The sequence below is a fragment of the Anomalospiza imberbis genome, chromosome 3, assembly GCF_031753505.1.
Source record: "Anomalospiza imberbis isolate Cuckoo-Finch-1a 21T00152 chromosome 3, ASM3175350v1, whole genome shotgun sequence".
NCBI lineage: Eukaryota > Metazoa > Chordata > Aves > Passeriformes > Viduidae > Anomalospiza > Anomalospiza imberbis.
In genome coordinates, this window is record NC_089683.1 from 104,639,727 (window position 1) to 104,654,214 (window position 14,488).

At 44.6% G+C, this 14,488-nt stretch overlaps 1 protein-coding gene across 11 annotated transcripts in view; it reads left to right on the top strand.

The window, feature by feature from the left end:
- RTN4 (reticulon 4) overlaps positions 1 to 14,488 on the top strand; it is a 40,984-nt gene that overhangs the window by 13,047 nt on the left and 13,449 nt on the right. For 4 of the 11 annotated variants that reach the window (XM_068186217.1, XM_068186218.1, XM_068186221.1 and 1 more), the window contains exons 2-3: positions 965 to 1,021; positions 1,943 to 4,267. The exons of 1 other annotated variant lie outside the window; for it this stretch is intronic. In XM_068186217.1, the coding sequence (XP_068042318.1) occupies positions 965 to 1,021; positions 1,943 to 4,267 (2,382 nt within the window). Of the gene's footprint in view, positions 1 to 964; positions 1,022 to 1,825; positions 4,268 to 10,451; positions 10,643 to 14,133; positions 14,273 to 14,488 lie in introns of those variants that run through there. 6 more of the 11 variants (XM_068186216.1, XM_068186219.1, XM_068186222.1 and 3 more) reach the window with 4 other exon arrangements.

The following is a 14,488-nucleotide window of genomic DNA, read 5'->3' on the forward strand; positions in this document are numbered from 1 at the left end:
AAGATTGTTCATGTCTGTATGGAGAATAAAAACCAGATTTAAGTGCTTAAATATAGTTTTTTGCTCTACTAGTGCAACTGATGTGAATTGCAAATATTCTTTAACAGCCTCAATGTGAAAACTTCATGCACTTCTCAGAATAAAATAAATTTGCCTGAATGGTAGTATTCGCACATCAATGTAAAGCCAACAGGACATTATGGACCTGGGAAAAACACTGCTGCTGGCGCAGAAATCCAGAGAAGGACTGGTTTTGCTTTGCCTGTTTCCTCATGATGGCTGGTACTGCAGCTTTGAATGGAAATTGGAGAACTGGGTTTGTCTTGGGAGATATTGGGCTTAAAGCAAACTCAGCAAAGCCAAATACACTCCTTGGATCATGCCAAAAAAGGCTTTAAAAATAACAGCTTCCTCTGGGGGCTCGTCTGTATAATACCAAAAGGAAAAGAGTAAAAGATATAAAGCAGATAGTATGGCCCAGTATGGCTGTGCCTGAGGAGTGCTGTTTGTGGGCTTGCTTTCAGAGCTTGCTTTAGTAATTTTAACTCTCACTAGTGTTTAGTGGAGTTTGTTGGGGCTGCTCTCACACAAGTACGGGGGTGTGAGGAGACCTTGGGTGGAGAGAGCTAAGTAAGAGCCAGGTATCACTAGCAATGGCAGGTGCAGCTGCCCAGTGGTGTGCGAGGTCAGGGAATGAAAATAAGAGTAGCTGCCAAGGTCTGTCTCACCGAATGGTTGGTCACTGGCTTGGAGGGTGGAGATCCCTCAGTAAAGATCCCTTTGTGAATGGGGAAATCTGGGTGTGGGCTCTCCCAAGTCACCTGGCTCTGATGATGGTGTTCCCTGGTTCTCTTGGGTGTTGGCTGTTGATCTGTTGGGTTTACTGGGAACTGACTCCTTGTGTGCTTTCTCCCCTCTTCACCCTGGCCCTTCCTTCTGCTGAGGTTATTTGTTTGTTTTTCAGATGAGACCCTTTTTGCTCTTCCTGCTACATCTGCGCCTCTGATGCACTCCTCTGCAGGCAAGTTCTTTCTGCTCCCCTTTGTCTGAGTACCTCCTGCTTTTCTGACCTCATTAACCCTTTCCCACTAGTCTGCCTCTACTAAAAGTCAGCATGGGTCCAAGAATAGCCTCTGTCGCATTTTTCAGTTTTGACTTTTTGGTTGATCTATTCCAGATTTTAATATGCATTCATTTGTTTACATGGTAAACTGTTTCATAAACAAGAGTACAGCCATCTGTGAATTCTTGGACCCTTGATGTAGGAGAGAAGTTGATACTGTTAACAGGTTAATACATACAGAACATAGTTGCTTTACTGATTTAGCAGAAAGATTTAATATATAGTAACTTTCTGCAGTATTTTAAAGAAGTAAAATTTGCACCTCTACTATTGATTTGGTGGTTTTTATTAGGGACACCATCCATAAATTTCAAGAAAGGTGTCAAAAAAAGACTTTGCTGGCACATGTTTGTGCAATATGTTTATGCCTGAGCATCCACGCACCCCCTGTCTCTGTCTCCCCTTGCCATCCTCCTGTTCTGGCTTTGTTAATATTGCCCCTATACTTGTCTGGCATCTTCAGCTTTACTGAGGTCTTTGCACTGCATAAAGTTGCTGCTTCTTGAGCCTCTTGCTCACTTCTCTCCTAGAAGCAAAGTAGAATAGCTTTAAGTGATAGTGTGTATTAATGGCTCATAGTATCCATGCTAGACCTTGGGAAGAGCCTTTTAGTAGCTAAAAATCATGTGAACCTGTTGAAAGTTTGCACTGACTTTGAGAGCACTTGCCTTCTCTAACTTTCCTTTCTATCCACGGTCACAGAAAAAGTTATGGACTTGCAGGAGCAGCCAGGTAGCACTAAGTCGCTTGGGCAAGAGGATTTTACTGCAGTCCCGCTTGATCCTGCTCCTTCTCTTCCCTCCTTCTCTCCTCTCTCAGCTGATCCCTTTAAAGAGCATGCAGCCTTTGGTACCCTCTCAGATGAATTTCCTGCAAGAGGCACTTACAAAGAGAGCTCCAGTGAGGTTTATAAAGAACCTCTGAAAAATGCCAGAAACCCCTTTCTTGCAGAGGGAAATGATAAAGACATTTTGGAGATGAAATACTCACAACCCCCATTTGCTAAAGAAGCAGCAGCCATTTTATCTCCAGCTAAAGAGAAAATACAGCTAGAGGGCCCTGAAGAATTACCTAACCTGGAGAAAACACCTGCACAGCAGCTGAAGATGTCTCCAGAATCTCCCCAAGATTTATTTGAAAGAAATGAGGAAGATCTCTTCTATAATAAAGACAAGTACAGAGGAGGTGGTGATCATGGTGAAAAAGGGGTGCTGAAAGAAGACTCTCTTAGGAGAGAAGAATATGCAGACTTCAAACCATTCGAGCCAATATGGGAAGTCAAAGGTGCTAGTCACGGGCTGAGCAGCATGAGAGAGGATGTTGGAAGCAAGACAGATGCCAAGCTGGAGAGCAGTTTGGACGACAAATATGGTGTGGGTAAGCTGACTGTGCAGAAGGATTATGAAAGAGAGAGTGAAGGCAGTGCTGAAGAGCCTTCCTTCCCAAGCACCCCAGAAGCTGTAGAAGAACCTTCGCATACTTACATCACTTGTACTAAATTTGACTCCTCTCCAAGTCCTGGTGGTAACAAAGGCAAATCTCTTTCTCCACTTGAGGAAGGCACTTCAGAAAATAGAACCGACGATGAGAAAAAAATTGCAGAACTGAAAGCTCAGACGGGCCCAGAACAAGGTAATTTTGCTGCTGGAGCAGTTGGGCAGGAAGGGCAGGGAGCTGACCCTGCTAAAGCACAGGGGGTCCCGCCAGTGCCACCTGACAGCGCCGCCAACATGCCCGAGGGTCTCACTCCTGACCTGGTACAGGAGGCGTACGAGATGCACGATGCAGCCTGCACAAAACTGGCTTATGAAACCAAGATTGATTTAGTGCAAACCTCTGAGGCGGCGCAGGAGACTCTGAAACCCGCGGCACAGATCTGCCCCTCCTTCGAAGGCTCGGAAGCTGCTCCATCGCCCATATTGCCAGATATTGTTATGGAAGCTCCGCTAAGCACCGGTGCTGCTGGGGCAGAAGCATCTGCTGTGCAGCTGGAAGCTTCCCCACTAGAAACATTTATGCCCACTGCCAAGTATGAGAATGTAAAAGAGGCTGAAAAACCTCCTGTATACCAAGAGGCAGTGAATGTACCACTGACACAGGCCCAGGAAGCAAAGGAAACATTGGCATTTAAGCAACCTGATGGCGAGAGTAGCACCACTCCTGATGATCTGGAGACTCCTTATATATCTATTGCATGTGACTTAATTAAGGGAACAAAGGTCTCGGGTGAATCTCCTGCTCCATCTTTCACAGAGTATTCAAAGACACCAGTAACAGAAAGCATTTCTCAGGATGTGCCTGAAGACAAGGAACTAGATGGAACCCTGTCTCCACAGTTTGGAAAAGCTGGCCTGTTTAATAGTCAAATGATATCTGACTTTGCTGAGGAAGCAAGTGAAGATCCATCTCTCCTCTTAAAAAGTAAATCTGCTGAGAGTATTGCAAGTGATGAAGAACATGAGGAGGAAGGACTGGTGGAATCAGTAGCTGCCACAGGCAAGCCTTATCTGGAGTCATTCCAGCCTGAGCTGGACTCTTCCAAAATTGTTGCTGCTCCACCATCTGAGCCAATGCCTGCAGGAATAGCCAAGGCAGATAAGATTCCTCTTCAAATGGAAGAGCTGGATGCTTTGGCTTATTCAGCTGATGTATCTGTTGCTATGGAACCAAAAACAGGAGATGACAAAGCTCTCTCACCCATGGAGTCTTCCCCAGTCTCAGTGGAAGAAGATTTTGTGATGTTAGGTCATCCTAAAGCTGTTCCTGAATTTGAGATAGAAGCCATTGACCGAGAAACAATGCACAAAGATGAAGGTGAAGACATCAGTAAGGTGATCCAGGGTGAGAAGCAGTTGCCTTGCCCAGAGCTGCCCTGTGATCTCTCTGTGAAGAATGTAGAAGTAAAAGCTGAGGAAGATAGCAATGCCTTGAAAAAGTCTTTGGAGGCTGTGGACAGAGAAGTGCCTGAAGTATCCACCATGCCCTTACCAGCCACAGATACCTCACCTTTATCTGCTGAAAAAGAGATAGTCAGTGTAGTAAAACCAGGAGCTTTTGAGAAGGAAGCTGAGAAAGAAGCTGCTTCTGTTAAAGAAAAGAAAAAACCTACTGCTGTATTTTCAGCAAAGCTGAATAAGTCTTCAGGTAATCTGTGTATGCTGTCTTGCAGTTTGCTGATCTGCATAATTCTTTAGCTAAAGTTAAGCATGTCTTGACTTACTCTTTTAAAATCATTTTCTGTAAACTTCTCTGTAGGCCAAGTGTAACAGAAAATGTCAGTGCCTGCACTTGTACCTTTTTCATGTTCTGATTGCTTTAGTACCTTTTTTCTGTTTATCAGGGATGGACTCAGCATCTCCAGGTTTCTCCTCCAGCTCTGCTGCTCATGGTCTGTTGATGCAGAAATAAGTCACTGCCTACTGCAGGCCCTTCCATGGTTGTCCCCAGGCTGGGCATGGGGTAGCCTCCCAAACTGAATCTGGGATGCTGTTTGCTGTGTGCACATGATTTGAAGATACATTTCTTCCTTTTCATTAACCGTTCAGACATCAGACTGTAAAACTCAGGAAAATGCCTCTGCTGCTCCTGTATGTACCTGGAATCTGGAAAAGAGTCTGTGCATCTCCAGCCTGCGTTAGATCAAGGGCGGTAGTTTAAACAAAGTGGTGAATATGAGGGAGTTTAGTATGCAGGTTACTGAAAAAGTGGTCATTAAGAAGTTGAGTGTTCTGCAAACACTAAAATTGGTTTAGGTATAGCACAGGTATTAATTTATGTTTCTCTTTTCAGGTGGGCTTGCACTTCAGTGTAGTTAATTTTTCTTACAGTAATGTGCAGTTATAGTAGCAGGAAGTTGTAATCTTTTCTCTAAACTAAGCACCTCATGAATTCCCAGCTTTTTGTAGACTAAAGGAGTACTTTGCTTTTTGATATTGCAGCACTCTGCTGCTACTTAAGCTTTGACCAGAAGGAATCACACCAAAAAAACACCTACTGCAGAAAGCACAGTGCTCTAAATAGAAAAGCAGGAGTTAGTTTGACTCAGCATGCAGTAGCTGCAGCCTACAGTTCATAAAATAGGATTACAGAATACGCTGAGTTAGAAGGGAACAGCAGGTGCATGTTGAAGTGAACATTAGTGTTGGTGTCATTGAAATTGGTTTGGGAAATAAGGTAGAAGATGTATTTTTTAATATTTACCTTTCCCATTTCTCCTCTCTCACTTCCTCTATACATACATCTAAGGCAGAAAGGAGAGAGTTTTGCTTTTCCCTTGGCTTGGGATAAAACTTCATTGATAATCTGCACTGTTAAAACTCTTTGTGTGTCTGTGTGTTCTGTGAAGGCTGCTCAGGCTTCCAGCAGATAGAACTGTCTAGAGAGCAGCTGTATGTCTTGGACTTCATGTCAAGGGGTTAATTGCTTAGAGATCACACTACTTAAAAAAAAAAAGCTAAAGCAAAACACTGCACTTACTGTAAGAGCTTTTGTGTTAGTTTTTTTAAAGGGAGACGTTTGGAGAGGGTCTTTAATCATTGCATAGATGTAGCAGGCTGGGGGTGGCAAGTCCTTGCCTGGGGATGGCAGCCCCTCCCTATGGGTCTGAGGAAGACACAGCTGCTGCTCTTCCATCTGTGGGAAGCTGCCACAGAAGCTGCAGAGACTCAGCTGCCAGAGCAGAGAGGAGGAGTTGAACAGTGTCATCGCTCTCCCATCCATGGCCCAGTGCAGGGACAGGGCCCAGGTCTGTCCAGTGTGCTGTGAGCTGGGCTGGGGAGCTGCAGCCTCTCAGTATTGTGTTCACTCTGGAGAACAGCTGCAGTTTTCATTTTTGACATGCTGTGCTGTTTGGGAAGAAAATTTTTTGTTTTATGCCAGAGGAACATGCTTAAAGCTAAATAGATGATAATACCAACTCAAAAATGAGCTTTTTTTTCTGGATTTTTCTCCACACTCTGCTGTGTTGCAAAATACAGAAGGGGACTTCTGAGACAAACCACAAACATCAGTTGTCTGCTTTAAATACCACACTGCTTAGGCACAATTTCAGAGTATCATTGAAGGGCTAACAAGGAGGGATTGTTCATCACAAGGCCAAGTGTATCTGTGCATGTGTTTGGCTTTCTGAGTCTACCTTTGTTCTTTGGGTGTTTTTTTCTACCCATCAGTGGAACTGAAATAGATTTCACTGTGTCTTAAGACTTGTGGAATTCAGCTGGTGTGATGGTGTGACTGATGCTTGTTAAAGCTTTAATCTGAGCTGCCTTACTGGTACACTTAAATCCAAGGTTGTGGAATGCTTACTTAACAGTGCTATTTTTTGGAAGCTAACCCAAATGCCAGTGTGTTGTAACTTCCCACAGCCTCGGTGGGCTGTGGGGAGCTAACAGGGATTATAAAAACGTTGCAGATACTTTTTTAACTTGCCCAGGCCACTGAAGCAAATGTAAAGCTTTGAAGAGCATCCTGGGTTGAAGGAGGTTTGTTAAATGGTGCCTGGCACACCCTTGAGTAACTTGAACATATTTAAGAAACACACAAAAGCAAAAAACCCCAAGCCCAAACAAATTCAGAACGGTAGGTAACAACTGAAGCAATTTTAAAGGCAAACAATCCCTGCAACACCAGCAATTTCTGCTGTCTTGAATACAGTGATTTTTTTTTTCCGAGTTTGTATTTCTCAGTAGCTGCTGCATTTGGCTTTGAGCAAACAGCCTTGCTTCTCTGTCCCCCTCACCAGACCTCAGATATGCATTCCTGAGCTCCATCAATGCGCTGCCTGGTAGGATGGGACCTCCGCGGGCAGTTCCTGTGGGTTCAGGTGCTGCTGCCCCAGCTCCCGCAGGAGGTGTGAGCACCAGGCCAGTGCAGCAGGTGCTGGGGAGCCATGGATTTGGGCCAGCCTGTGTGACAGGGCTCTAATGCCATCTAGTGTTTGTCACCGAGGGGGAAAGTCAGCGCCTGCCGGACAGGAAGGGATCCATCCAGGTTTGGAGAAATTCCCAACTCCTGAAATGAGGTTGAGATGTGAAAGCTAAATATACACATTACATATCTCAGCCCTTCTGTTGCGCAGACGTTCCTCTCTCATACAGATCGTTAATCTTCCCCAAGCCCATGCTTTCCACAAACCTGGTTTTGATTGAAGGGATGTGGAGGTTTTTATATGATTGATATTATTGAATTATAGACTCAAAACCTCTTGCCACAACAAAGTTATGTACTAAAATGGAGATTGGCAGTTTAAATCCCTCAGTGTGTCCATGTTGAGTATTCCAATAATATTTGGAAGTAATGTTGAGCTCTTTACCATCAAGACACTCAGTTTCCCAGAACACCCTTGTTTTTCATGGTGGGTTTGACCACCAGTTCTGTAGACATTCCCTTCAGATTAAATCTAACTGGTTTATTTGCATTCATTTCAGGCACTCAGAAATGCAGCTAATTAATAACATGTTACATTTCCTGGATTTTCTTGGGGAGGCAAATATGAAGGTGAAACCCAGGTGGGAAATGTGCTTTGAGAGGGTGGTACTAATGCTGAATCTTTATTTTTCCTCCTACAACATGAGGGCAGAAACCAAATACTTCCTGTGATGCTGTAATAGAAACCAGGTCATTGCAGTTGGGTGAATCTTAAAGGACATTAGAAGTTCTGCCTGATACCAACTGTACCCATTTCTGTTATTTTCTGTTATTTTCTGTGTTTGTAGAGTTAAATGGCACCACTCAACAGTTTTTGAGGTATTTGGGTTTGTTTGTTGTTTTTCACTGGAGAAAAAATGCCTTGGAACATCTCCGAGTTTCTTTCAGAAGCAGATTGGTAAAATCCCATTTAATTCACCATAAAAAATCTTGATTTAATTTCATCTCATTGTACTCTTAGATTCTTTGCTTGTTCAGGTCATATTTTATGCTACCATGTTAATAGTAATAAATGGAGAGTTCCAGAGGGAAGAGAATTTGCAGAGGAGGAGGAGGAATGAGGGAAAAAACCAAACCCAATGAGTGAAATTTTTCTGAAGGAAAGACACAAACCTGCTGTGTTTCATTAGAGCTCTTGTGACCCCCGTTGGGAGGCAAAGACTTGTGTTGCTGAGGCTGCTAAAAGAGCAAAGCCTGAGGGAAGTTCCTTCAGAGTGGCAGAATTAGGGAGAAAATGGAGCCTTTGGGCCAAGTTCCCAACTTTGCCAGATAGGCACCAGCACTGAGGGAGAGCAGAGGGAGGTGCAGTGCTGTTCTCAGTGCCCCTGCTCATGGTGATTTAATGTGTGAGTAGGGAGTGAGTAAAGCACTTGCCCTGCCAGGCAGCAGCTCCGTGGAGCCTGGGGCGTGCCATGACACGTGTCCAGAACTGATTGTGTCTGACTTGTCTGGGGGACCTGATAATGCCACCTCCTCTGTACTTGGTGGTCAAACGTGCTCTAGAGGCAGGTGTGCAGTATCCCTGCTGAAAACAGAGCTTCTCCCGAAGTTTGGCGGTGCTGGTGCCCACTTGATGTGCAGCGTAGGGGCCCCTCTTGCCTAAAATGGGAGATGGATTTCGTTCTGGGTGTGTTTGCATGGAGTGGTGAGAATGGTGGTATGCAGAGAGTCAAGAGGAGGATCTGGAGGCCGGGGAGGCACTCCTGGGAGGCAGCGAGGGCTCACTGGAGATGGGAGAAACAGGACTGGCGGTGCAGCCACACTGCTGTGGCCACAACAAACTCTGGTTAGACAGAGTTGCATAAATGCACTATTTTAAGTATAAGAATCTAAACATGAAATGAAGAGGCTTTAATTTGGTATCTTTAGAAATTTGATAATTAATGGAACGACCTTTGAATGCACAATGTTTTTGGCACGTTTAGTGACAGTGCAAATATGGAGGGGAACTCACAGATTTTGGTGGTTTCCACTTCAGCTTGAAGACAGATGCAGATTCTCAGATGTTTTGTACTTTTTTTTTTTGTACAGTGCATCTTTTCACGTTTGCTTGCACTGTGATGTTTGAATATACACTCCTTACTTCCCTCCTATTTTGGATTTGTTCGGATTTACCTGTTGAAATTGGAACTGAAATGCACATCTTTGTATAAGTAAAAAGAGGTGTAACTGGTCTTGATGTCAAAGGAGGCCTTAAAATTTATGTAGCAGTTGAAGTCAAAACCAGGGCTTTTGGGTCTCTTCGTAGCAATCTTTCTCAGTGCAAGATTGTTCTAATGAAAAGTTGAACTGTCTATATAAGGTCTGAATTGGGATCTCTAGCCCTCCTGGTCTACAGTATTTTCATGGAAATGTGGGAATGCCATTTTCTAGTTCTTAAGAAATGGTGTACTAGATTTTTAAGAGGCTTTGGAGCAGCCATGGGAAGATTTTAGCTTTCTCTTGTTAGCTCCAGATCTTAAGAAGAAACTTCAGACTGGAGAAGAAATTGTGGGTTCTTTCAGCAGGGATGGAAACAAAATGACATCAGGATTCCCACAGTTCTTCTCTTTCAGATTCAGCGTTGTAGCTCATACTCCTCTCCTGTTTGTGCAATTCTTTCCAAATACTGCTTTCTATATGTTGGTACTGTAAACTGTCAGGTTCCTGTTTTTTATTTAAATGAAGGGAACAGTTAATTGTCATGTTAGCAGCTGCCAACAGAGAATGCTGATGTAAAAGAAAAAAGGGGAAGGTGTTTGCTTGTAGGAATTAGGTAAAGGGCTGAGTAACTTTTTCTGCAGCCTTCCTTAAGAGGAATAAATACGGCTGAGCAGCTCCTGAGGACTAAAGATACCAGGAAAAGGATTAATCGTGTTCTTCATGAGCCTTTGCTTTTGTTCCATGCACCGAAAGGGTCCTTTTCTGCTTCCCTTCACGCTGCTTGTTGTGAAGGGAGAAGTGTTACAAAGACGTCTCTGTTAGTCCTGCAGCAGGCAGACATTGGTTTACAGAAACCTGAGGGGAAGCCATACATCTGGGGGGTTTGTAAACGCCTTTGAACCTCTGTTTGAAAAGCAATCTATTTAAAGCTCGTCTGGTGACTACTTTTAGCCGGGCCGCGAAAAGCCGCTTAGCGCGGCCGGGCTTTGGAGCCCTCGCTGCCGTCCGCGCAGCGGGGCCGCCGTGCCGGGAGGAGCCGCTCCCTCGGGGCCGGGAGGAGCCGCTCCCTCGGGGCCGGGAGGAGCCGCTCCCTCGGGGCCGGGAGAAGCCGCTCCCTCGGGGCCGGGAGAAGCCGCTCCCTCGGGGCCGGGAGGAGCCGCTCCCTCGGGGCCGGGAGAAGCCGCTCCCGCCGTGCCAGCGCTCCTTGCCGGCGCTCCGGGCTGCGCCGGGCGCAGCGGGGCCGTGCGGTGCCAGCACTGCGTCAGCTCCACACCCCGTCAGCTGACCCGCTCCTGCAGCACCAGTGCAGCACCACTGCGGAGCCCGGGGAAGCCCATGGTTCCCTCCCTGGGCTGCAGGGCGCTTCTCCCGCAGCTCTCCCCTCTTGGAATGCATAATTGATAATCCCAGCTGGAGAGATGGACAGTCAGCCGAGCAGTTGGAAGGATAAGGGTATTTATTCTTTCACCTTGTTTCCTTATTTTATTCCTTTTGAGATGCCGCGGGGCCATTTTCGGCAAATGGTGTCTGTAGCATGTATCTATTTGATTGTGAAATGTAGCCAAAGATGTGGAGTCTCTTTGTGCCACCTGCAGAAATAATAAAAGCTGCAGCTTAAAATGGGTGAATACGAGCAATGCAGAAGAATAAATACTTTATGTAGGTGAAACGGCTCGTGTGACACTGCAGATCTTTTCCAGTCCTAGAGCATATTAATGAAGGGCTTGTTTTGGTATGCACGGCACAAACACCAGCGTAGTCCGAATTTAGTCCGTAGTCCTTGGAAATTTTGAGATTATTAATAATCTAACAATACTATCCATTAACTGGAAAACCCAACGTAATTTGCAGGTCATATTTTAATATTTATAAGAGGAGAAATTGCACGCAGGCTACAGCAGGGTGGGGATATTTTCTCTTGAAATCTGTTTGAAATATACCCTTAATCCCGTTTGCTTTGGGTCTTTCTTAATTCTGTCAAATTCTGGGTAAAACTGTGCCTGGTTTTTCTGAATTTACAGCTGTAAGATTACAATTTTTTAGGTAAATAAGTAGCTAGCCTTAAATTAGTGTGGTGCTGACCTTTGTTCCTGTAAGCACCAATGGGAGATCTCCGGTGTAAATCTCTGTGGATCATTACATTAGTGCTCAGTGTGTTAGAGTTTAAGCCTTATTTGAATAAGTAATCTTCATACTTTATCAACAGGACAAGCTTTGAAAAAATTTAATCATCTCTGAGTACTTAAATATATTTTAAAGGGACCTGTCGTGCTTGGTTCTTGTGAAGTTTTTCTCTTTTTTTGGGAATTATTGTTCAAAATCGGGGTTTTTTTGTATTCTACTTGGACAAAATTGCCATCTCTCTGAAATCCATAGAATGCTTTTTCAGAACCTAAATATATAGCAAAAAAAGTCCTGGAAGTGAAAACACTTTGCCCCTGCAAAATCAGATTCTTAAAGTTTAATCTTTCACTAAAGAGCTGTAAATTATCAGGAAAAATATTATGCAGTGTTTAGTAACATATTGTTGTTGATATGTAAGTCATTTAAATGTTCAAGGCTTTATACATCAGGCCTGAAATTTGTGGGGATGGGAAGAAAGGAATGAAAGGGAAAAAAAGGAGTGAGGTCAGAATGTTTTGGTAAAAATTGGAAGGCAAGTTCCCTTTTTGTCTTCAGGCCCAATTTGCAGATTTGTTTTACAACCAGCCTGGCAGGGGTGGTGCTGATCTGAAAGAACATTTCCGACCCTGGAATGTGAGGCCTTGAGAATAATGGAGTCTGTTTTGGTTTAAAACCCCTGAATTGCCTATCCTGAGCAGAGAGTAGGTCTAAAAGAAAATGGAAGCAGAAATGAAGGGGTCTGGGGAAGCAGAAGACCCTGGTTCTTCTCCTTTTGCAGCTGCTGCTGAAGTCTGGTTTAGAGGTTTTTTTTTGTTGTTGTTGTTTGTTTGTTTGGGTTTTTTTGGTGTTTTTTTTTTTTTTGTTTGTTTTTTTGTTTTTTTTTAAGAACAAGATGAAGATACTGTGTTTCACATTCTTCTTTCCTTAGGTCAGGCTCCAGTGGCATGGAAAATGATGGGTAAAGTTCAGGGACTGATTGCACTATTCATCAAGCCCCAAAATAAATACAGAAGCAAATATTGCAACATGCTTGCAATATTTCCATGCTAAAAATCACTTAAAAATGAAATCTAAAACCAGAGAAGAGCAAAAAGTATGATTTGTAGTTGGAGTTTGCAGGTGAAACACTACTTCCGAATGAATCTAATCTTAAATTTAGGTTTGGTTAATGTGTTGTAGTTGAGGAACAATCATGATGCAAGTGGTACAACCTTTGCATTGATTAATACCTGTGGTATCGATCATCTAGATAGATAGGATGAAACAGGTCTACCCTGGGAGTAGCATGATTTTAATTTTTTATGCTCTTGAAGATAAACCCTGTGGAGTAATTGGTACTAAAATTTCACATTTATTTAATTAATTAATTGTTAGTGATTTCAAGGAATCGTCAGGTTTTAATGGCTGAATATTGATATGATGGTATGGTGAACAGCACAGCTATACTTCCAAGCTATCCCAGGATTCTTTTCTAATTAATGAGCAGAAATCTCTCTGAAATTTGGTTTAACTGATGGCAAAGATTGCATAGGCAACCTTTATCATGAATAATTGGGGCTTTGGAATGGTTTTCCCATTTGGTACAATGTGCACACATGGACGAGTAGAATCTGGTCAAGTAGAAACGAAAGGAAAATGTTGCTTTGGCTCGTTAGGTAATATGTGAGAAATATTTTTTCTTTTTTCTTTTTTCTTTTTTTTTAATTTGAGAATCTGGTAGTGTTTGCCTTGTTGTTCTAGCATGTACTTGTGAAATCTGTAGCACTTTTTTTGCTGGGGTTGTGGTGCAGATGTGCCAAGCCTGAGCTGTGCCTTGTTCTGTGCCCTCTGGCACCCAGCTGGAGCCACCTGCCCATCAGTCCCGCTGGATGTGCTGCTCCACGGGGATGCCTGTCCCTGGGACGGGGACAGCTCCGTTGATGGTAGTCCCACGTGCTTGGCACCACTTAGTCCTGCTGTCACCACCCAGTTTCTCCAGCCAGGAGCTGGTGGTTGTTCCTGGCTTGCAAGGAGACAGTCAAGGACTGAAGTGGCTTCTGATGTGTCTGATGAGGGTAAATGGAGGCTGCAATTTTGTGGCTCAGTCTCTGCTCCTGTTAGGATGTAACCAGGATTTTGAATAATCATCCTGATGCAGGAAGCGTGGAAAATGTCAAACCCCAGTCTGTGGTGGTGCTCAATACACCGTCCACTGGATGGCTGATGGCTTCGCCTGGGGGTTGGGCTGTGTCCAGCAGGGCTGCCCCACTCCCGTGGAACTGCAGGGTCAGCACTCGGATTCTCTGCACAGACATCAAGAGAAACCCTGAAGATCACATCCTGCGTGAATATGAAGTTTATTACATGTAAGTGGAAAAGGCCTCTGAGCAGAAACGCAGAGCAATTTGTGGTTGTGGATTTTCTCCCCAGCAGCTTTTCCTGCTCGGTGACAGATGGGATATTGCACCGCAGCCGTGCTGAAAGCTGCCCGTTCTCAGCGCTGCTGTCCCATTTCTCTATTGGCACAACGCTAAACTGAGCCAGAAAAGGCTCCTTCCTCCCTGTGCCTCCTCGCTGTTACGAGGAGAATATAAGGGATCCGTGCCTACCTTTCACGTTTACAGAAAGGTTCCAGTGTAACAACGCTTGTAAATCGTACAGTGTTTTCCCCCCTCTCCCCTCCCCTTTGACACAAACAGCCTTTCTTTGGCGCTGAAGCGCGGGGTTTGTTGGGCTGTAAATACGGGATAGAGGGGAGTTGTCCATTGTGCAGGGAGCCCGCGGCTCCGCGGCTGCGTTCCAAGCACTCAGCGCGCAGGCGGCCATTGGCGGGCCGGCCGCCGCTGGATTTGGGATGGCAGCGGGCGGAGGTTGCGTAGCTCCGACCTCCGAGCGCCCTCGCAGGAAGTGGAAAGGGCCGGGAGCGAGCCGTGCCAGGGCCGGGTGTTAGCAGCACGCTCAAGATGGATGCCAAAACGGGTTAGTTCCTTTTTCCTGGTTTTCTGTGGTACACGTGAGCTCAGCCCCCTCGTAGGTCTCGCTTCTAATTTCTCTTTCTTAAAAAAAAAAAAAAAAACCAAAAACCAAAAACAACCAAACAAAAAAACCCCAAAAAGCAAGACAGGGTTGCTTGGTTCAGGGGTTTTTAAAAATAGAATTATCAGGTTAAATATATCAGACCGCTTGTTTTTGTCA